Here is a 21,534-nt window from a genome sequence, read left to right as displayed (position 1 = left end):
CTAATTCATCACTACTTTAGCTACTTTAGCGGCTCGAACAGTTACTCGAGATTTTCAATTATTCCATCTCCGATGAAAAAACCTTAATAGTTTTTTTTGTCTCAACTTCTAACTTAAAACTTGAGAAACATACATTTATGCTGCTTCATAATGTCGGGCTATGGGCTTGGGCCATTAGCCAAATTTGGGTCAAATACCCATAAAAAATTCAATACATACCCAACAAATCTTTCACCTTGGCTTGAGTTTCTCAAATAGATATAAGCAATAAACAATTTTCTCCTTTACTAAAGTAAAACTCAAATGCATCAAACATTAACCAAATCCAAGCAATGCTCGACTTTTGGCAATATGCAAGGAATTCGTTAATATATTGGCTGGATTGTTTTCTGCACCAATATTCATGACCTTGATATAGCCAGTGAATAAAATGATATTGCACATCTATGTGATTCGTTCTCTTATGATATATAATCCGCAGAAAAATGTATATCATTATGACTATCACAATGGACAATAATTACACCATGATCCTCATTGTGCTCCCTAAATAAGCCACTTAGTTATATGGGCATCTTTAACTGCCTTTGCAATAGCCATAAAGGCTACATTTATAGCAGACAAAGCAACTTTATGCTGTAAAATAGCTTTCCAATCGACTGCACAAGATGAAGAAAGAGGAGGTGGGTCCATCGCGTGGACGGCTCAGATGGGTCTCACAGAGGGGAGGGGAAGGACAGAGCGGCGAGGGTGGAAGGAGAGAGTGTGGAGGATGGGCTTGGAGGAGACAGGAGATGGGGGTAGCGATGAGCGGCTGAGAGCACAATTCAACTGCTCCATGTGATTCTACACATGTATGATCCAGTGGACAGATCGTTGCTTACTAACTTACCCCTACGATCTCACACACAACTTCATACGTTGCTTTGATTGAAAAAAAAAAAAAAAAACTAGGGAGGAGTACATCAAAAGTGCTAAAAGTTGTGTACGACGTTCACTTTAGTGCCGAAAGTTTTCGCCGGGTCACTTAAGTGCTAAATTAAAAAAAAAAAAAAACTGATCACTCAAGTGCCTCTTACGAAAAATTCTGGCTAAATTGATTATGTGGCATTTATAATTTGATGTGGCAATTTTTTTTTTAAGAAAATTCAATCCGCATGGATTTCTAGAGTTAAAAACAAGTTAAAAAATTAATTTTAATTTGAAAATAAGCTATTTGTTTTATTAAAAAAAAAAAAAAAGGACGGCACTTTTCCCACATCTTCTTTAGCTTTGACACTCTTTATTTTAATATTTTTCCACACCACTTTAATTATAATTCTTAAAAAATGATCCCCTTATTTTATTTGGTCAACTCTTTTTCATTTTGTTTCTTTTTTTTGCCTTGCGGGTCTCACTTCCCTTTCTTCTTTCTCACGTCTTTGACATTTTCAGCTCTTGCAAAAACATTGTCGGCGGCATTGAGAAGGAGAATATCAATGATGCCAACCCCATCGTCCTCTACACTTTTCAATGGCACCGGCATTGGGCTAACCATTGGCCTCCCCAACGAGTCTCTTTTCTCAGCCGCACGCAAGTTCTTCTTGCACTATGCAAAGTAATATTGAGAAGCACTGCTTCTGTCTCTTCCTTTTTTAAGGTTTTTCTCTAGTCTTCTTGCTCGCGAGTGTAGAGAAAAAAAAAAAGGAGTCTCCAAGTCAAGGGCAATTGCGAGTTGTGTGCTTTTAGAAAATATCAAGCAGGATTCAAATTAGGGTTTTAATTTGATTGTAGTTTACAATGCAATGTTGAGTGTTAAAATAAAAGTTGTGCTTTCACAGATTAATTTCTTGGAACACACTGCTACAAAACCGTATTTATTCTTTCATTTGTGTTGCAGTGGTTGCTTTTAACCATAGATTATAGTTGTGTGTAGAGTGTTCAAATAAAGGAACCTTTTTGGAGTTAACCATGATTTTACGAATTGGAGTTCATATCAAAGTATTTTACTTAAGCATATGAACCTATAAGGGCTAACAACACCAGAGAACCTTGATCTTTCGAGTGTGGCGCTTCCAAGGTTTGCCAATGTACGTTTACCTTGTCTTTGTGCATTCGATCTTTGTTAACGTGAATGCAAGCCAACGGTGGGATTTTATAGGATTGCAAAGTTAAAATTCAAAGAAGCAATACGACATCCTAAGTCAAAAAAATTGCTTGAATTGCGAAAGAATTCTGTTGAATGTGAGACGAGCAATAGAATTACGTGCAACTCAAAATAAGAGCTTTAAGAAAAAGAAGGAAAGTATGACCCGCAAGGGAAAAAAAGAAACAAAATAACAAAGAGCTGACGAAATAAAATAAGTATATCACTTTTGTAGAATTGTAATGGAAATATTGGGTTACACAAGGGATAATATTGTCAAAAAATTAAAATAGGGAGTGCCAAAGCCAAAGAAGGAGCGAAAAAAGTGCTGCCCAAAAAAGAGAGGGTTGCACAGACGGCGAGGGCATGTGGCTAGGGCTCGGCGATTCCCACCGGCCTGGCGAGGGTGGGTAGTGCCCTTGCTGCCTATGCAACCCTATGTTTTTTTTTTTTATGCTTAATTTTAGCTTTTTATTTTCTTTTTTTTTTTATTTTTTAGTCTAACTAATTTTGAAATTTTTTAATCATTTTAATGTACTTTTTAAAACTTTATCTTTTTTTTTATTGCTCGACTGGACCTCCGCGAGTTAGATCGGCTTCAAATATTAATAAGAAAAATGCTATGTCGGATTTCCGATCGAGTAGATCGAAGTTGGCACTTGAATGATTTAAAAAAAAAATAGTATTTAAGTGATCATTTCGAAACTTTTGGCACTAAAGTGCGCGTCGTATATAATTTTTGGCACCTATGGTTACTTTCCCCAAAAAATTCATAAGTTGATTATTAACCAAATCTCTCCATTTCAAAATATGCATGGTGAGCCTAGGTCAGGCTCCATTTGAAGTTCGATCTAGCAGGCTTGGGAGGGAAGGATGAGCATCCGTGCTTGCAATCAAGTCTATCGAAATCGAATTTGTGGCCTGGTGTGCTTGTCACATTACTTCATAAGTTCAAACACAGTATTGTTGGAAAAAGCAGGGAAAACACCACTAAAAATGCTAAACTATGCCTACCGTAACATATTTATCTTAAACTTTTTCTTGTGACATCAAAAACCCTAAACTTATATACGTGTGACACATTTAGCCCAAATATTTTTTTATGACACAAAAAATCTCAAACTTATATCAATGTGACACATTTACCTCGAATTATCTTTTCGTGATACAAAAAATCCCAAATTTATAAGTATGTGACACATTTACCCTAAATATTGAGGTAAATGTGTCACACAGATACAAATTTAAGATTTTTAGTGTCATAAAAAAAGTTTGGGGTAAATATGTCGCATTAGTGTAAGTTTGGGGTAAATGTGTCACATGGATAAAAGTTTGGGGTTTTTAGTATCACAAGAAAAAGTTTAGGGTAAATGTGTCACAATAGGCATAGTTTAGGATTCTTGATGGCTTTTACCGAAGAAGCATCTAAATTTTCATGCGACGACACAACCACAAAAAATCTAATGTGGAAGAAAGTATTCACCATTTTAATCCGAGGGCCCGGGGACGCACGATAATATATCGGGCCTGTTTCTCGCATACGGCCTAGTTTTATACCTCGGTAACTAGCCGGAGCACCAAATCGGTCCATAGGGTCTAGCCCTCAACTTAGGCTTAAGGTGAGCTCGTTCGCAAGACATCCTATACTTGCGAAAAGTGTAAAAAAAGTCTCAAACTGATTTTAGCGGTACCGTTTCAGTCCTAAACCTTTTATCGGTGCCATTTCAGTCCCGAACCTTTTGCATTGGTGCCAATTCAGTCATAAACCTTTTATTGATGCCATTTTAGTTCTAAACATTTTATATTTGTGCCAATTCAATCATAAACCTTTTACATTTATGCCAATTCAGTCCTAAACTTTTTGCATGTGTCAATTGAGTCAATTTGATCGATATTGAACGAAAATCGCTGACGTAGATGTCAATTGTCCTACGTGACATGGCTGATGCTGATGTGGATATTTTAAATATTAATTAAATATTATTAATAATTTCTTCGATTTTTTTTTTTTTTGCAATTTTTTTTTTTGGATTGGGGGCCGGCGAACCTTGCGGCACCGGGCCAGGCTCTCGGACCCTTGCTAGCCCTAGGAGAAGGCTTTGCAGCCCTCATGGGGGCTGGGCGAGGGTGGTGAAGCCCTTGCCTAGGGTCGGTCAAGGTCACAATGCCCCTCGCTCAGCTGTCGGTGAGGGCCGCGGTGCCCTCACCCGGTGCTGGCGAGGGTTCCTAGACCTCACCTAGTGTCGGCAATGGTCGGCCGGTGACCTTTGTTGGACCCCAATCTAAAAAAAAAATTGCAAGAAAAGAAAATCTAAGAAAAATGAGTGGTATCTATGCTTGTGATATTTCTTAACGTTAAGAGATTTAACCATTTGTTTAGGTTACTCGACGATCGAAACTTGTGTGAAAAAATATAAAAGATTCAATATGCCATACTTTGTCGAGGTTGTTACAAATTTGTCCTATGTAATAATTCCTTGAGGGCCTATTTGGTAACGCTTTTGATTTTTTGATTCATGTTATTTTGTTCTCGAGAACGGAAAAAGAAAACTTACTTACGGAGCATTTTTTTTTTTTTACTTCAGAAGTAATTTGGGAGCTACTTGAAGAAGTAAAAAGAAAAAATACTTCCGTTCAAAAGCAGAAAAATCAACTTTTGCTCAGAATTAGAAATAGAAAATTTAATTTCTCGCTAGAAATTGATTTCTAAAGGAGAAATGTAGCCAGACACACCCATAGATAGCTAGAACGCTTCTTCTTATTTCGAGAATTATGTTCACTACTACGTTCTCCGAAAATGAAAAGAAAGAAAGAAAGAAAAGAAAACAAGTGGCTGCCTCGACTCTACCTAAGCTAATATTCTGCACTACTGACGAGATAAATTACTCGTACAATAGAATTAACGGTTGTGATTCATCCGACGAGTCTGAGCAAGTATTAGCCGTTCCTAACTGGGAGAGGACAGACACACCAACAATCTTTACCCAAGGATCCTAGGAGTGAAACAAAGCAACGCGAGTGCACTTTCAGAAAAGCGAAAAGAGGCAAAGGAGGGCTAAAAGTTAAAGTGAAATCACTGGGGACAGTAACAACTATTTGGCCCACCATAACATATTTACCTACGAAATTTTTTGGTGATACAAAAAATTTCAAACTTGTACCCATATAATACATTTAATCCAAATTTATACCAGTGTGACCCATTTGCCCAATTTTTTTTTATTGCGACATCAAGAATATGAAATTTGTATCCGTATGACATATTTATCTCAAAATTTGAGGTATATGCTTCACACAGTTACAAGTTTGAAATTTTTAGTGTCTCGAACAATAAAATTTAAAGTAAATATGTTACAGTTGATATAATTTAGAATTTTTGGTGATTTTTTCCCCCCTAAAAAAAATTAACGGATCCATCAATTAGATTGGACATGGTGGGTCATGAGTTGATTTTAGTGCTTTGAAGCCCTTTGAATCAGATTCCAAATAAAAAAAGAAAGAAAAGATTTCCTTAGCTCAATCGAACTCCAACACCTCACTCCATCACTAACCACTCCTAGAACTTGTTCCCACACTCACCATTTTTTGTATCTTTTCCATAAGGCATTAGATACGACCTGACCATCTAATTCAAGATTAGGACATTCATTTAGAACGACCATGCACCTAAGTTAAAGATTCACCCCACATAAAGGTCAATCTCTTTATCAATTCAGACTAGTTTTTCGAAATTCTCTACCGCGGAGACAACGCGAATCTAGAGCAAAAGCAAGCGACAACGGATGCCGGCATCAACCTTTTCTTGGTAGAAAATAAAGCATGCTTTTGTTTTGGTAAAGTATTGCCGCAGGCATGAGGCAAATTCATAATGTATGGCATTCGGTCCATTAGCTGTCCATGGCGGATGTCTCCATCGCCAAGATTTGCAAAGCCTCGCCAAAATATGGAAGATGATATTTCTGTCTTTCAACCGAAAATCGACGCTGTCCAAAGCACTAGAAATTCTACACTTCTAGCATTTCTTATCCCTTAATCTTAAAAGAACATATCAACGCCTCACTTGTGCGCTCTTTTGTGGGGTCCTGCCTTTTGATTCAAGGGATAAGTTTACCGGAATCTTAAAACTTATCACAGAAGTGCAATTGAGTCCTAAAACTTACAAAAAGTACAATCAAATCCTAAAACTTGTCAAATTAGTGCAATCGAGTCCTTTCGTTAACTTTATCTGTTTAGACTAAGGAAAAGTGTCGAAGAGACATTTTTATTTTGAATTTTTTTGTCTATTATACGTGACAATGGCGTGGCTAAAATAATATTATTTTGATCTAATTTGATTTTTTAAAATTATTTAAATAAAATTTAAAATATAAGCTAAATTAAAAAAAAAAAGAGGAGAAGGGAGAAACCAACCCCACCATTGCCGAGAAGGGCCGGTGACGGTGGGGGATGGCCGGACCATTTGCTTACTCCTTCCTCGTCTTTCTTTCTTTAATTTAGCTTACTTTTTAAATTTAATTTAAATAAAATTGCATTAAAAGTCAGTTTTGGACGAAAACAATGTCGTTTTAGCCCTATGTTTCATGAGTTAGCCATGTTATTGCCCGTACAGAGAAAATATTAAAAAAAGTCATGTCATCATTTTTCGTTAGTCAAATTAGACAGAGTTAACGGAATGACTCGATTGAACCGATTTAATAAGTTATATGACTTGATTGCACTTTTTAAAAGTTGTAAGACTCAATTGCGGTTTTGTGACAAGTTTTAAGACTTTCAGTACATCTATTCGTTAAGACAAGAAAAACCTCAAAGTAGAAAGCAGAACAAAAAAAGTTAAAGAAGCTTAAAAAATAAAAAAACACAAAGTTTTTTTTTCTTGGTTTAAAAAAAAAAAGCACAAAGTTGATTCGGCGTTATATGGCTCCATCCATAATTATGTCCTCTTTCTTCCTCGGCCGCTGATTATCTAACCTGTCCAGCAAAAAGTTGCCGTGTATCGACGCTACCCCTCCTCCATCCTTTTGGCGCTCAAATCTCTGCGCCTTCATCGTCTCTCATTGTTCTTGCTCCGTTTCGCTCTTCCTTCTCCTCCGGACAACCATTGTTCCTCCTGCTCTTCTTCTTCTTCTTCTTCTTCTTCTTCTTCTTCAGTATTTGCTGCAATTTGTCATCTGTCATCGCACAGTCTATCTGTCTCTCTGTTTTCTTGCTCTTTGCTTCTTGGGAAAAAAAAAAGTCAAAAGAAAAATGTTGATCGATCCCATCGTCTCTATTGCATGGGACGTCTTGAAGTTGGTAGTTATTCCCGTCAAGCGTCAATTCGGATACGTGATGTCCTCCGAGAGATACGTCCAGGATCTTCAGAAGGAAGTCGGGAAGCTGGCCTACGAGGTTGAGAGGGTTCACAATGCCGTGGAAGTGGCCAGAAACAATCTTCAGAATGTCTACAGTCAGGTTATTGAGTGGCAGGCATGTGCTGAGAAGGCCTTCAAGGACTCGCAAGACCTGTTGGGCGACTCCGAAATGGCGAGCAAGACTTGCTGCTACGGGACTCTTCCCGACCCCAGTTGCCGCTGTCGGTTCAGCAGGAAGGCCAAAGACAAGATCGAAGTCATTCAGCGACTTGCTCGAGAAGGCAGTGAGTTCAAGGACATCTCCTTCAGCGGTCCTGCTCCAGGGAATGTCGCTGCTCCGACTCTGGCCAGGAGAGAAGGGAAAGACGTCGTCCAATTGACCACCGCAATGGCCTCCACTTCTTCTGCCTCTACGTTGACTAAGGTAGAGGATGACCGCGTCTTCGAATCCAGAGCTTCAATCATACGGGACATCATAGATGCTCTTGCTGACAACCGCTATGGTGCGGTTGGGGTTCACGGGATGGGCGGGGTCGGGAAGTCCACCCTTTTGGTTGATGCCGAAAGGCGAATAAGGGAAGAGAGGTCATTCGATCTGGTCGCTAAGGCCGATGTGTCGGAGAATCCAGATATCAAGAGGATTCAAGAAGAGATTGCGCACGCGTTGGGACTGAGTGAAATAGAGAAGAAAGAGTCCGTCAACCTGCGAGCGGAACTTCTTCGCAGGAGGTTGGAAGAAGAGGAGAGGAACAAAAAGAAGGTGCTCATAATACTGGACAACCTCTGGGAAGGGCTCGACTTGAAATCAGTCGGCATTCCTTGCGGACATGACAACAAAGCCATAGGATGCAAGTTGTTATTGACGTCGAGAGATCGAGATATTTTGCGAAGGGAAGTGGGCTGCGATAGGGACTTCCTCCTTGGTGGCCTGAAGGAGGAAGAGGCAAGAAGATTGTTTGAGAGGATGGTGGGAGACAAAGTTCGGGACGACGATTACAAACCCTTGGTGGATGAAGCCCTTCACAAATGTGCCGGTTTGCCTTTCCTAATTCTCGCGATGGCCAAACGTTTTAAAGATGCCGATTTACCTGAATGGAATGATACTTTGAAGCAAATCGAGATGTGTAAGAATGAAGGAATCGGTGAGGCGGTAAATAAAATGTTGCGATTGAGTTATGATCATTTGAAAGGCGAGGAGGTGAAGTCATTGTTACGACTCTGTGTTATCTATGGCGTCTCTAAGCCCTCTCTGGAAAACTTGGTGAGGTACGCCATGGGATTGGGGTTATTTGGAGAATACAGTCGCATAGAAGATGCTAGAAATAGGTTGAGCTCATTGATCCATACTCTTCAAGCCTCCTCCCTTTTGTTGGACAATGAAGATGCTGATAGTTTCAAGTTACATGACTTGGTTCGTCAGTTCGTTGCCTCGGTCACTTCAAGAGATCATCCTTTTCTCGTGCTGAAAGATAAGGATAAATCGGTGACTAAGTTGTCGAAGGACAATCTCACAAGTTGTAAGGCTATATGCTTTCCCTATGTTGACATGAAGGAGCTTCCAGAAGAACTATGTTGCCCCGAACTGCTCATAATTTTGCTGTTCACGAACAGCAAATCTTTTAAAATCTCAGATTCATATTTCAACTCTATGAGAAAAGTCATGGTCTTAAATCTTACCGGGATATGTCTTACTCTTTTGTCTTCGCTATTTCAATTCTTGGAGAACTTGCACACTCTATGCCTTGATGGTTGTTCGTTAGAGGATCTAGCTATTCTTGGCAAGCTAAAAGGACTAGAAATTCTCAGCTTTGTGAACTCCAAAATACAGCGGTTGCCAAAAGAAATAGGGCAATTGGTAAAGCTTAGATTGTTAGACGTGAGCTGTTCCCCACTTGAGATAATTGAACCGGGTGTGCTTGGAAGCTTGATCAATTTGGAGGAGTTGTATATGGAGAATAGCTTTCATCATTGGAATACCGTGGAGCAAACTCCATCAACTAGTGCCAGTTTGATTGAGTTGAATAACATGAAGAATCTTTGCACCCTGCACGTGTCCATTCCCGATCCGAGTGTGCTCCCACAGGATCTAAACCTCGAGAACTTAAACAAGTACCGCATCCAAATAGGTAATGCATGGCGCTGGCCGAGCGAGTGCAAAGGATCGAGGACATTGGAGCTCAAGTTGAATCCAACAAGTGAAGTTCTTGGGAAAGGTTGCATACAATCCATTTTAGGCAAAACTGACAATTTGTTTTTGGATGGGTTGAACGGAATTGAGCAAAGTATTTGTGAGCTATCCTCGAAAGGTTTTCCAAAATTGAAGCATCTACACGTCCAGAATAGTCCCTCCATCCATTACATCCTTGGATGGCCTTCCGATTCTACTTTTAAGACGTTAGAGTCGTTGATTCTCCATAATCTCATCAACTTGGAGAAGATATGCCACAGCCACATCTCCTCCAAATTCTTCAGTACACTAAAAGTAGCACGCGTCATGAATTGTGATAAGATGGAAGTTCTGTTTCCTCTTTCATTAATAAGTGAACTTCCACATCTAGAAGAAATCAATGTTTCCGAGTGCTACTTAATGCGGGAGATTGTAGAAGCTGAAAAATGTGGCAAAGTTGGCTTGCGTAATCTGCATGTACTGAAATTGTGTGACTTGCCAAATATCATCAACTTTTCCACTCCCGGGACAGCTCCTTCGAGTGGTACATCGGATGGCCAAGTTGCATTCTTCAATGGGCAGCAGGTAACTTTCTATCAACAGAATAAAGTATCTATCAATCTTTCCTTCCTCTGCTAATTAGAAGTAACATGATTATGATGCTTATCCATTTTGTTATTTTCAGTTCATTTTTGTTTTCAATTATTTCTTATTGCATTTCTGGTATGACGTTTGCAAGATGAGGATGCGTTCACAAAACGATTTTTGACAGAAGAAAAGGAGACTTGAGGAATCTCTTTGAACCAAGTATAAAAGGACCACAATCGATAATTTTCCCAAGTGGTTCCTTGTATCCAATAATTTTTCTTTACCACAATTTAGAAAATAATTATTGAACTTCAAGGTTGATGGATGATTAGTCGCCTGTATAGTCTCGATCTCTCCATCATTTTCTTCCATTTTGCAACTTAAATAACCGTCGCCATGTGATCCAACAGTCGCTATAAAAAAAATGCAAAGAAAATAGGTGGAGGAGAGACTAAAGTGATTATATGCTTCCTTAGGCACTGGCCATGCACATTGTTTGAACTTTTGGTCCAAAATTTGAGGTTGAAAGTATCGTTGGGTTTGCCTTATTGTATTGAAGTTTCTGACCTCAATACGACTACTAAGCAGATTTTCCATTCAGAAAAATTCCTTAGATGGAATGAAACTGGCTCACTAATTAAATTAAGCTCTGCAATGCAAGAACTGATACCATCTTCTCTAGTTCTTTTTTTTTTTTTTGGTAAGAAAGGTATCTTCTCTAGTTCTTAGTGATTATGTAGGGCAAAAAAGGACTTTTTCTTAACCTTTGAGGTGTGATTGAGTCTAATGGTAAATGCTTCATCGTATAGTCCGTCCCCTACTCCCTGGCTCTCTTCTATATATAGATATTGGAACTTCATGAATGTGAAAAATACACGATCACCAATTCCGTGAGCGAACATTGTAGGTTGCATTTCCCAGCTTGGAGAGATTGGATATCAGTGGCATGGATAACATCGAGATGATATGGGACAATCAAGTTGCTGAGGATTCTTATCACAATCTGAAAGTGCTTTGTGTGCATGAATGCAGTAAGCTAAAGCGTGTATGGGATAAGGAACTCCATTATCAAGATAAGTTTCAGTGTCTACGTTCTGTTAGCATTTCCAGATGCGAGAGCCTCATCTCTCCATTTCCTGCCTCAGTAGCTAGAGATCTAATGCAACTTGAGGAGTTGAAGATCGATAAAAGTGGCATTGTGGAACTCATCGAGAAGGGAGGACTAGAAGAGCTGACCATCAATGTGAAAGCCGTGGAAGGCCCAAGTCATGAGTTACCCATTTCAAGATGCTTTCGACATCTTAGAACCCTAGATGTCTCGCATTGTGACGGGTTATCAAAAATGTTCCTGCCTACCATAGCTGGAAATTTGGTGGAACTCACAAAATTGAGGATAAGTAATTGTAAAATGTTGACAGAAGTCATTAGTGATGAGGGAGGTAAGGAGGGGTATATAGTGGCTTTCAATCAATTGAAGTATATGGAGCTTGAAGGATTGACAGGGTTGAGGTGTTTCAGCTCTGGTAAATACACTTTGATGTTCTCTCTCTTGGAAGATGTCATTGTGACCGGATGTTTTCACATGAAGTTCTTCTCTGAGGGACCAATAGAAGCGCCAAAGTTGAAGAGAGTACAAGTATCGGAAGAAGCATGGTTTTGGGAGGAAAACCTCAACACCACCATCCAAAATATGTTCAAAGAAATGGTATGCATCGGTTTCCAATTCTATCCAATTCGATGGTTTTGATCACCTTTGAGTAAGTGCTTTTTGCTAACTAGAAGTTTACGTTAAATGATGCATTTTTTGATATGGCTACGATTGCTAGAGTAAACTTTATTCAGCTATCTGAGTTCCCTAGGCTGATTGGAAACTGGCACAGCAAACTTATTCCCTTCAAGTCGCCTTGGCAATTAGAATTACTGGTGGTTGATAAATGTCCATAATTTATTAACGCTATGTCATCCAGATTAATGTCGTTTTTAGACAATATGGGATCATTGCAAGTGCACGATTGCTGAGTCGCTAGAATTAGTGTTCGATCTTGAAGGGTTGGGGGCTGTGGAGAGCACTTGGGTGTTGCCTCAATTATAGTATCTGCACTTGGTCAATCTACCAAAGTTGAGGGGACTATGGGATAAAGATCTTCAAAGGATGCTGCTCTTCGGTTCTCTAAGTGTTCTGACTCTTTATAATTGCAGCAACTTGAGACATGCTTTCGCTCTGTCGATGGCACGGTGCCTCGCCAATCTTACATCGTTGGAAATAAAGGAGTGTGGTCAGATGGAAGGTGTGATAGAGGAAGAAGGGCAAGAAAGTGCAGTGGACGAAATTAGATTCCCAATTCTCTGGGCGATAAAGCTGGATTGCTTGCCCAATTTGACTAGTTTCGTTTCAGGGAAGAATCATACGTTGAGTCGTCCTGAATTATATGAGCTGAGCATTGCCCACTGCCCCAAGATGAGAAGTTTGACTTGGCAATCTGAGATTGACCGAGGCAGCCATTCACTTTTCACTCCCCAGGTCAGTCTTTTTGTTTTTAAGTACAAAGAGAAGCGGTAAGGACCGTAAGCTAATTCATCTTGTCGCCATGAAGTATACTCGCCCTCAGTCATCTGTCAACTGAAAGACAGCATTAATCAACCCTCCTGTTTGTATCACTAAGAATCTCTAGAATTGTCATCATATGTGAGAACCGGGAAATTCTGGAAATTTCTTCTTTGAGGTGATAACTCAATATAATCACGTTCATTGTGTCAATTTTTCCTCTTAATATGGCAGGTCCAGTTTCCTTCGCTCGTTACGATGATTCTCTCCCACATGGACAACTTAACCAAAATATGGATTAACGGTTCTCGAGAAACTCTTGCTTGCGAACGTTTAGGCAAATTGACGGTTCAGAACTGTAAGAGCCTTGAAAATTTATTTCCGCATTGGGTGGCTAGTAGCCTACACCAACTTGAGAAACTTCGAGTGGAGTTTTGTATGATCGAGGAAATAGTGGCGAGTGGAGATGACACTGCACTCTCCTCTACCGCTCAAGTTCTTTTCCCAAAACTGAACTCTCTGGTGTTACATGGTATGCCACAACTCAAGAGCTTCTGCCCCAACCTGCCTAATTTGAATTGGCCACTCTTGAAGAAATTGCGAGTGACTCACAGTGACAAACTGAACAAGTGGACTCAGAGAAACGATGAACAGAACCTTTCAGGTGAAGAAGCACACTCTTCATTTGAGATGGTATGATTACAGCTGCTCTTCCTAAGTTTCTGCTTATGTTCTTTAACACACTTATTAATCTCATGTCCACTGTGTAGTCCTGTGATATTATGATACTACAGAAAGCATGATATCCCTTCCCTATCGGTATTTGAACAGCATAAGATGTCCCTAATACAATAAGTATACTTTCATTCGTGGACACCAATAAGATATTCCATTACCGAAATTTACAAAAGTAGTAACAGACTGTAGTTTACAAAATAAGAAGTTCGCAATCTAATCTAATTAAATGTCATGAATTGTGGTGCTCCTTAGAGAAGCGAATGAGGACCTCTCACGTGGTCCTGTCCATTGTCGACACATTGTCTCACATTCCTTAGAGAAGTGAATGAGGATGGTTATAGTGGCATTCGGTTACAGTTCTATTTTGTAGCATGACTTCAAAATCTTGAAACTTGTATGCAGGGCTTTTGAAATTTAATGAACTATAAGAACATGGCCACCTTTCAAGTGAATCATCCGACTTAAGTTTACCGTTTACAACAAATGATCTAATTACTGAATCTCTGTTGGATTTACTTCTCTTGTTGTATTGGCAATTCCGACAGGAGTTTCCAAACCTGAGGAGACTTTTACTAGACGCTGAGGATATTAAAATGATACAACATGAAGACTTTCCTCATGACATCTTTGGCAAGCTAGAAGCACTAACATTGGCGTGCTTTCATGATGAAAAGGCTGTCTTTCCTGCTAGATTCTTTCTAGAGAGATTTCAAAATCTACGAAGCCTTGAGGTCTTCTATAGTTCCTTTGAAGAAATATTCCCTAATGAAGGGCTTTTTGATGACGGAAAACCTTCGGCACTTGAAAATTTAAGGAAACTTAAGTTAAGCCACCTACACAACCTAAAGCAAGTGTGGAGGGAAGACTATTTAGTATCAAAAGTTCTCCAGAGTATCAAATCTTTTAAGGTTTGGGATTGTCCCGGTTTGACAACATTATTTCCAACTGCGACAGCCTTCAAGAATTTGACGGAGTTAGTGGTGAAGAATTCCTGCGGATTAGTACATCTAGTAACAGTTTCAGCGGTCGCAAATTTGGTGCATCTCACTTACATGTCTAGAATAGGATATGAAAGAATGAAAGAAGTGGTGGCAAATGATGGAAACAAAGAAGGAAAAGTGATTTCTTTTAGGAAGCTAGGAACATTAAGACTCCAACATCTGCCAAGCCTAGTATGCTTCCCCTCCACAAGTTGCATCTTCAGATTTCCATCCTTGAATTATTTTGAAGTGGAAGATTGCCGGAAAATGAAGATATTTTCCAAGGGTCCCGTGAGCACACCAAAACAACTTCTCCCGACACTTTTCAGATACAATTGCGAAGTGCAGTTGGAAGGTGATCTCAATACAGCCATACAAAAGTTTTCAGCATAAGCAAGTGCTGGAAATAGTACAGAGATCTGGAAGTTACAAAGGCATAGTCAAATGGTACAGAGATCTGGATGTAGTTGACGTTGTACTTTATTCATATGAACTTATCAATGGCAGTCACTTACTTGAACCTCCTTTAATCGAATACAGGAGGCTGATGGACATACTCCAGCAGGTGAAGATAGAGCCATTTCAATACTCCTTTTTCATTTCATCCTTCAGTCGGGCAACTGAAGTTTATGGCAGTCCCTATGCACATTAACAAGCACGGAGTTTGGGGAGAGACCGAAATTTGAACAGCTCATCACGAGATTTTCAAGGTGTGAATCTGAATCTACAAGCTTACTCTACCCTTGACTGTGTTGTTCTCTTGTTTGATTCGAATTCCGTACGGGAACTTTCTACGTCCTTAGGCTAAGAGAGACTCTGCTAATTCATCCTCGTGATGTTTCTCTGGCTCTGGCTCACCCATTTGCACATATGTATGCGTTGCGGGATCTCGTAAATGTCAAGCCAATGGATTTGTTTGTGCTGAAAATTACTTTGGTGTGCTTTTTATAGGCCTCAAGAGCCAGACCATTAGCAAGAAGAGTATGTTCCCAGAAAGTGAAAGCTTTCTTCTCATGTTCTGTTTGCAACTGATGCAGGTAATCTGAATGAACCGGGTGCATGCAGGGCTCTTGAACCGATCAGAAAATTTAAGATCAACTCTTTCTTCCAAATTTCTGTCAGGCGAATATACTGGTTGTTTTCTTGTTTCTGATGACAAAACTGCCAAAGAACCAGACAGTTCCTGTTTCATTTCCTAAAGACGCACATCAAGAAAAGCCCGCAGATCGTGCCTCTCACATTTCAGGACAAATCATGGCCGGCGAAGCTCATCAGCCACCTTTTATGTAATACGTTACAGCAGAGGAAGCATCCGCTTTCGCTCACTTCTGTTGAGTTCAAAATTGCCAGGCTAAAGTTTGCTTCCAATTGAGCAGATCGGATAAAAGCATGAGTTATGTTCTAATGAATGGAATGGTCCTGAAAATGTGTGAAACATTTCGTTGATCCTAGTCTCTATAGTCACCATGTGGGCAGTGCACGGATCATGAGCGATGACACGGAGGAAGCCGATCGCGTTAAGTACAGGTCAGGCGGGCTCATTTCCTCACTCGTCCCATGGCAGATTTCCCTTGTTGAACCACTCTCTATATTCCGAAGCACAACAGGAAATTTAATTTCATCTAAGCAAGAATCAAGCCGTCCTGCAAGTCTGTGTTCATCAAAATATGCAGTTTTCTCTGGTGGTTCTAGATTTCACATCTACTTGGCAGACTAATGAAGAGCTGTATAAGCCAGCAATGACCTAAAAGTAACTCCATAAGAGGGCTCAATTCCTCAACTTATGGAATCAATCACTAGCCAGGGAAAAGAATTTAGGGATTAATGTCATTAAAGGCAATTTTTTTTTTTAAATCATGGATGGGGTTAGATGAGGAGTTTTAAGACGGGCCACAAGAGGGACAATGGTCATATAGGGGTAAGCAATGTCCATTTTGGTAGGTGGCTCATATAGAAGTTGCAATCTAGAATTAGTTTGTAACCTAATTCAAAAAAATTAGGTGGCTCTCTCAAATTAAGATCGATAATTTTACATTAGCCGTTAACTTTGGGGTGTTGTTAAATTATGGTGAGCGGAGAAGAAACACTTTTGTGGATAATTGTTGATACATAAATTTTGGCTACTCATTTAGGATTAATTGCATAAAAATTAGAAATCGACCTCAGTCAATTGCAAAAATATTTAAATCATTTTTCATATAGTTTTTATATAGGCGAGTTTAATTTTTTGCATTCATACATTCACATTTAATTGGATTGGTGGCGGAAACGAGCCCGAAAGACGGACCCATAACTCATCGGAGAATTCGGCCAAGGCATGGCGAGTACTAGCCGAAAATTACAAAGTGCTTAGGGCCTATCCTTAGCTTAATTCAGCCCATTTAACTCCAATTAGGAAAAATGCCTTTTGATTAAAGGCTAATTAATCAAGAAAAAGGCATAATTAAGCTAGCGAGAGAGCAAACAAACCCACGAGGGGAAGAAGAAATTCAGCCCGCCCATATACTGGCCTTGGCCGAATTTCACATAGAGCATTAGGCTCAATTTAATGCAATTTGGCCCTCCAGGGGTTTAATTGAGACAATATTTCGATCACTGGTCAATTTTGCAAATATTGAAAACTTGAGGCCACTGATCTAAACGACATCGTCTATATAAATGTTCAAGGTGGGCAACATTATTCATAAAACACGAGAGAGAGCTCTTGGTCACAATCGAGACTCGACGGCCCTGTCGCCAGAGCCCCTGCCAGGCCTGTCTCCGAAAACCACCTTGCTGACAACACCAGCCAGACATCCCAACCCTTGCTTGCAGCTGCTGAGCCATAATGCATCCACCGTTGCTGTGCCGACAGAAGAACGAGCCCCTACTGCCGTTGCCTGACCAAGCTGTCACCAAGAACTATCGCCGACAATGACAGCTGCTCTGATCCGTGATGTGCAGCCCTGACAAGCCACTGTCCCAGTCCCCTCGACGTCGCCGATTGCTCCCCTGGTACCCTGACGAGGCCAACAGCCCTAGCAATCGCTCCTCCCTCTCTGTCCAGAAGAAAACAGAGCAACCTTGCTCTGTCTTCTGCGAATCCGTAGCCGTGGCGACTTGCGACCCTCGACGGCGATCCCCATTGATCCAATGTGGTCCCTGATGAGTCCTTGTCTCTGCTCTGCCGGTTGTGTTAGCCGCCGCTTGACTATAATTGTAGATCGAGCTCGGAACAGGGACGCCTTCCAGGTGTTTGATGGTTTGTCGAGGAGCCCTTGCTGTGAACCCCCGAGAGGTCCTGCTGCCATGAGCCTGCCAGTCCGTGATCCGTAAGCATTACCAACGACCACAGGCCTCCGTGTCCGGCCTAGTTGTCGCGACCTAAAAATCAAGTTTCTAGGTTAATGAATTACTAAGGTAATTAAATTAACTAACCTAATTCGAGCTCCCAAGTTCTATCAAATTATAATTTAAGATTCAATTATGATGCAAAGATTTTCAATTGGAGTCACCACTAATTATTTACGGTACATTAATTAGATATCTAAGTAAAATAATGGAAGATTATTCTACTTCTACAGTCAGAGACTAATGAGTTCGGGCACTTGATTACACTAGATTTCTCTAACGTCGTTACGATACCATTCTTTCATGAAATTCATTCAGTAGGCAACTTGGATCGCTTTTAGACTAAAGCTCTAACATGCTAGGTCATCACACGGGTACGCAAACATCATTGAACAATCAATAAATGAAAGCGATGAATAAATTGCAAGTGAGGGATATAAGTGTACTTATCCTAAGCAAACATAAGCACCTGTACTGATAGCTAGAAAACCATTCAGACAGTCCTAATATTATCTCTAATTAAAATTGCCTCAAACAAATCTTCTTTAAGGTTTTCTGGTTTAAATGAATGTAGGCTATACTATATGACATGTAATTAAATGTTATGCAAAAATAATTATCCTAGTTATGATGATGCATGAAAATAAATCATGTGCTATAACGACATGCAAAAATACTGACATGCAAACTATATGGCATGCAATGAATGACATAGTTATAATAACCGAGGATGATGATAATTCATAATTAAATGAATCTAGCATTCATTCTAAACTAATTATCCTAGACATTCATGCTAAATGTAATGCAATCAATGACATGAAAAGACCTATGACATTAAATTGGCACACGTGGCACATGACATGCATATAATAATGCAACCTAAGCTATGTGAACTAAGCATGATGATGCATACGTCATGAATGATTTTTTTGATATTTTTTCATGAAATTCTTAATAAATAAATTACTAAAATAAAAGTGTTTTTCTAAGAAAAATAGCATTTAATATAAGCCAACAAATTGATTTCTCAAGGTCTAATTTTATATTAAAATATTATATTAACATGCAATTCTAATAAAAATGCATTCTAACCTAAGCAATGTCTAACATTTTTTTTAAAGAAAAGATTTAAACTAAGCAAACAATTAATTCAAACAAACAAATAACAAATATTGCTCATAATGCACCTTTTTATTTCAAATTTCCACCTTAATTCACGTCATACTCAATGGATTGGGTCGGATTGTGAATTCTCGTATATAGTTATAGTCGTATCCAGATATTTTGGGTGGGATAGTGAAACTCTATTTCTTGAAATCATCTACCCTATCCACGAGTAACGGATGTGGTGGACCATTTCATGTGTGGGAGCAATCATACTTCTAGGATGAAGTCGGACGCTCGCCCTATTGCACATATTTCCGGGACTAAGGCACATGGGAGCATGCATTATGAATAATATTTGTTATCTAATACATGTAATTAAAGTGAACAAGCAAATAAATGTGCAATGAATAGATGCGGAAATAAATCAAGGGATAAAGTAAATAAACAAAAAAAAATTCGATCCGGAGATAATAATAGATAATGTGCAGGATTATTTATAAGGCAATATTACGTTATATTTAATACAATATTGCTTTTTTTTATAAGACTACATTTTCCAAATGCGTGCGACAATATCCACAAGATATTGTTTGATATCAAATAATTTAAGTGAGGCAAGAGAATATTTGGAATGTGTTCAGCTCACGATGTTACCTAATTTCGCAGATTGACTTTCCAAGTTTGAAAAGATAACGGATCGGCTCGGGATCGCGAACCGACAGGAGGTTTGCAGATGGACCGGCTCGGCTCGGGATTATTCGGGATCATGGATTACTCGTGTAGTGGCAAATATATTGAGAAATCTACAGGTCCTTGGTCAAAGTCTCCACTGCACATGCTGGAATTAGTCTAGATTTGTCAACGGGGTCTTGCTGGATTCAACGCCAAGAACCGCATTTGGGTGGACGCCAGGATGATCATTGTATCTTCGAGAGCGACTCAAAGACAGCTGGCGTGATGTTGCTGTATGGACCCGACCAGACTGACGTCGCTAGTGGACCGTAGGTGCTCGGTTCACGTGATCAGCGAGCCTTGTCATCGTTGTTGAAAGTAAACGCAGGTGAAGAGAGAAATTTAGGAAATAGGCTCTTTTTCATTTATTTTTTGTGTAAAGTTATATTGTATGAGGACCCTATTTATAATATAATGTGAATTCTATCTAAATAATATAATCGCAGATTGATACAAGTAAATCAAGTCAAATCTCTAATTATAATCAAATCAAAACATATAATCCGCAAGACCTAGCCACATGTCCGAGTGCTCCAACCGAGCGTCGCCTAAGCCTTCGCCTCTGCCTTGTCGTCGTACCGCTCCACCACCAGTCGCTGCCACCCTTCATTTCCGTTCGATTCACCGCTCCGCTAGCCCGTGAACCCCGCAACTCGCGACGGCCATCCACAACCCCCAATGCTAAACCCATATCCACCCCCGATCGAGCTACAACCCATTGTCCTCCCGTCGCGACATCACCCCACCCACCTCCAGCTTCTACTAAGCCCCATCGCCGTCGGAAGCTGGAAGCCCGAGTCCCCATAGCCACCACCAAACCACCCCATCGTCCATTACCGATCGCCGTCGTCCTCCGCCCCTTGTCCAATCCCCGGCCTCTCCGTCTAGCGGCCTCCAAAGCCGTGTCCAGCCCCGCAAGGCTGTCGGCTAGCCATTGCGGTTCTAACCCAAGGCTGAATTGAGCGGTGCCGAGAACCGACCCGAAACCCTCGGCCCCGCTGCGAAGCCGCTGATCGTGAAACGCCGTTCGTTGTCGTCGAGAGCCCGATTCCTATGAGTTTCGACTCGAAATCGTGCCCGTCGTGCCAACTTGAGCCGAGATCCATGAGCCAACTTGAGCCGAGACCCATGAGCCATAATCGAGAGCCATTGCCGCAATTGTTGCCGCTGGTCGTTGTCGTAGCCACCTACGCCGTGCGTTATCTTTGTCGTCATCGACATACCCAAGTCATCACCGAACGTCGATTAGTAGTGAGTTAGCCCCTAACTCTCGGCTAGGACGCTAATTGCATTTAGGGATAGTTAATTAGTGCATTAGGATGTTTAGACAGATTAATTATGGTCGATTCATTTAGAAACTCAGTTTAGGTTAAATGACCATAATTAATCAAGTTATACTGGATTGTTTGATTGGTTGATTGATTGATTGTCGTTTCTTGATCGCGAGCGAGCGATAGGTTAGAGCCGAGCGGACAATGGATTATATAATGAAACCGGGATTAATAGTTACGATCGGATTAATCGAACGTGTGTAATGAATTGTTTTGGCCGATTGCTTGACTTGGATGTGTTGGATTGATTGTTGACCGTTATGGGTGTTTTTGTGTGTGTTAATTACCATGTGCCGGACCCAAGATCCGATCGTTGACTTGTGTATTCGTATGACTACGTGTGGAATCAAATTGCATGTTTTAGCATGAAAATGGCTCGAGGCTGAATCCTTGAGCACAAGTGCTTGAGTATCCGGTTAAAAGGAAAAGATGAAAACCGATTGATTATCGAATGTGCCTGAGTGGTCATATGATGGGATGGTGATGGAATCCCCGACAAGTTCGTACCGTGCCGGTTATACGGAACCACACGACTTG

At 40.3% G+C, this 21,534-nt stretch overlaps 1 protein-coding gene across 3 annotated transcripts; it reads left to right on the top strand.

Moving 5' to 3' along the window:
- Positions 1–7,299: 7,299 nt before the first annotated feature.
- LOC115727912 (disease resistance protein At4g27190-like) lies at positions 7,300–16,194 on the top strand. 3 transcript variants are annotated; one of them, XM_048279399.1, is made up of 8 exons: positions 7,300–10,228; positions 11,139–11,936; positions 12,074–12,752; positions 13,011–13,469; positions 14,580–14,941; positions 15,035–15,204; positions 15,446–15,531; positions 15,617–16,194. In XM_048279399.1, the coding sequence occupies exons 1-3, from the start codon at positions 7,370–7,372 to the stop codon at positions 12,173–12,175; spliced, it is 3,759 nt and encodes a 1,252-aa protein (XP_048135356.1). In that variant the 5' UTR covers positions 7,300–7,369; the 3' UTR covers positions 12,176–12,752; positions 13,011–13,469; positions 14,580–14,941; positions 15,035–15,204; positions 15,446–15,531; positions 15,617–16,194. The 3 variants fall into 3 exon arrangements, with proteins under 3 accessions (XP_048135356.1, XP_048135357.1, XP_048135358.1); XM_048279400.1 differs by lacking the exons at positions 12,074–12,752; positions 13,011–13,469; positions 14,580–14,941; ... (1 more) ...; positions 15,446–15,531; positions 15,617–16,194 and having other exon boundaries at positions 11,139–11,563; positions 11,650–11,792; XM_048279401.1 differs by lacking the exons at positions 12,074–12,752; positions 13,011–13,469; positions 14,580–14,941; ... (1 more) ...; positions 15,446–15,531; positions 15,617–16,194 and having other exon boundaries at positions 11,139–11,272; positions 11,377–11,484.
- The last annotated feature ends 5,340 nt before the right edge of the window (positions 16,195–21,534 follow it).

The sequence above is a fragment of the Rhodamnia argentea genome, chromosome 5 (assembly GCF_020921035.1).
Source record: "Rhodamnia argentea isolate NSW1041297 chromosome 5, ASM2092103v1, whole genome shotgun sequence".
Taxonomy (NCBI): Eukaryota; Viridiplantae; Streptophyta; class Magnoliopsida; order Myrtales; family Myrtaceae; genus Rhodamnia; species Rhodamnia argentea.
This window is presented reverse-complemented; position numbering and strand designations above follow the sequence as displayed.

Coding starts and splice junctions, on each gene's coding strand:
- LOC115727912 (XM_048279399.1), top strand. CDS start 7,370: ATGTTGATCGATCCCATCGTCTCTATTGCATGGGACGTCTTGAAGTTG. Junction 10,229..11,138: donor CATTCTTCAATGGGCAGCAG/GTAACTTTCTAT, acceptor CGAACATTGTAG/GTTGCATTTCCCAGCTTGGA. Junction 11,937..12,073: donor AAAATATGTTCAAAGAAATG/GTATGCATCGGT, acceptor AACTTTATTCAG/CTATCTGAGTTCCCTAGGCT.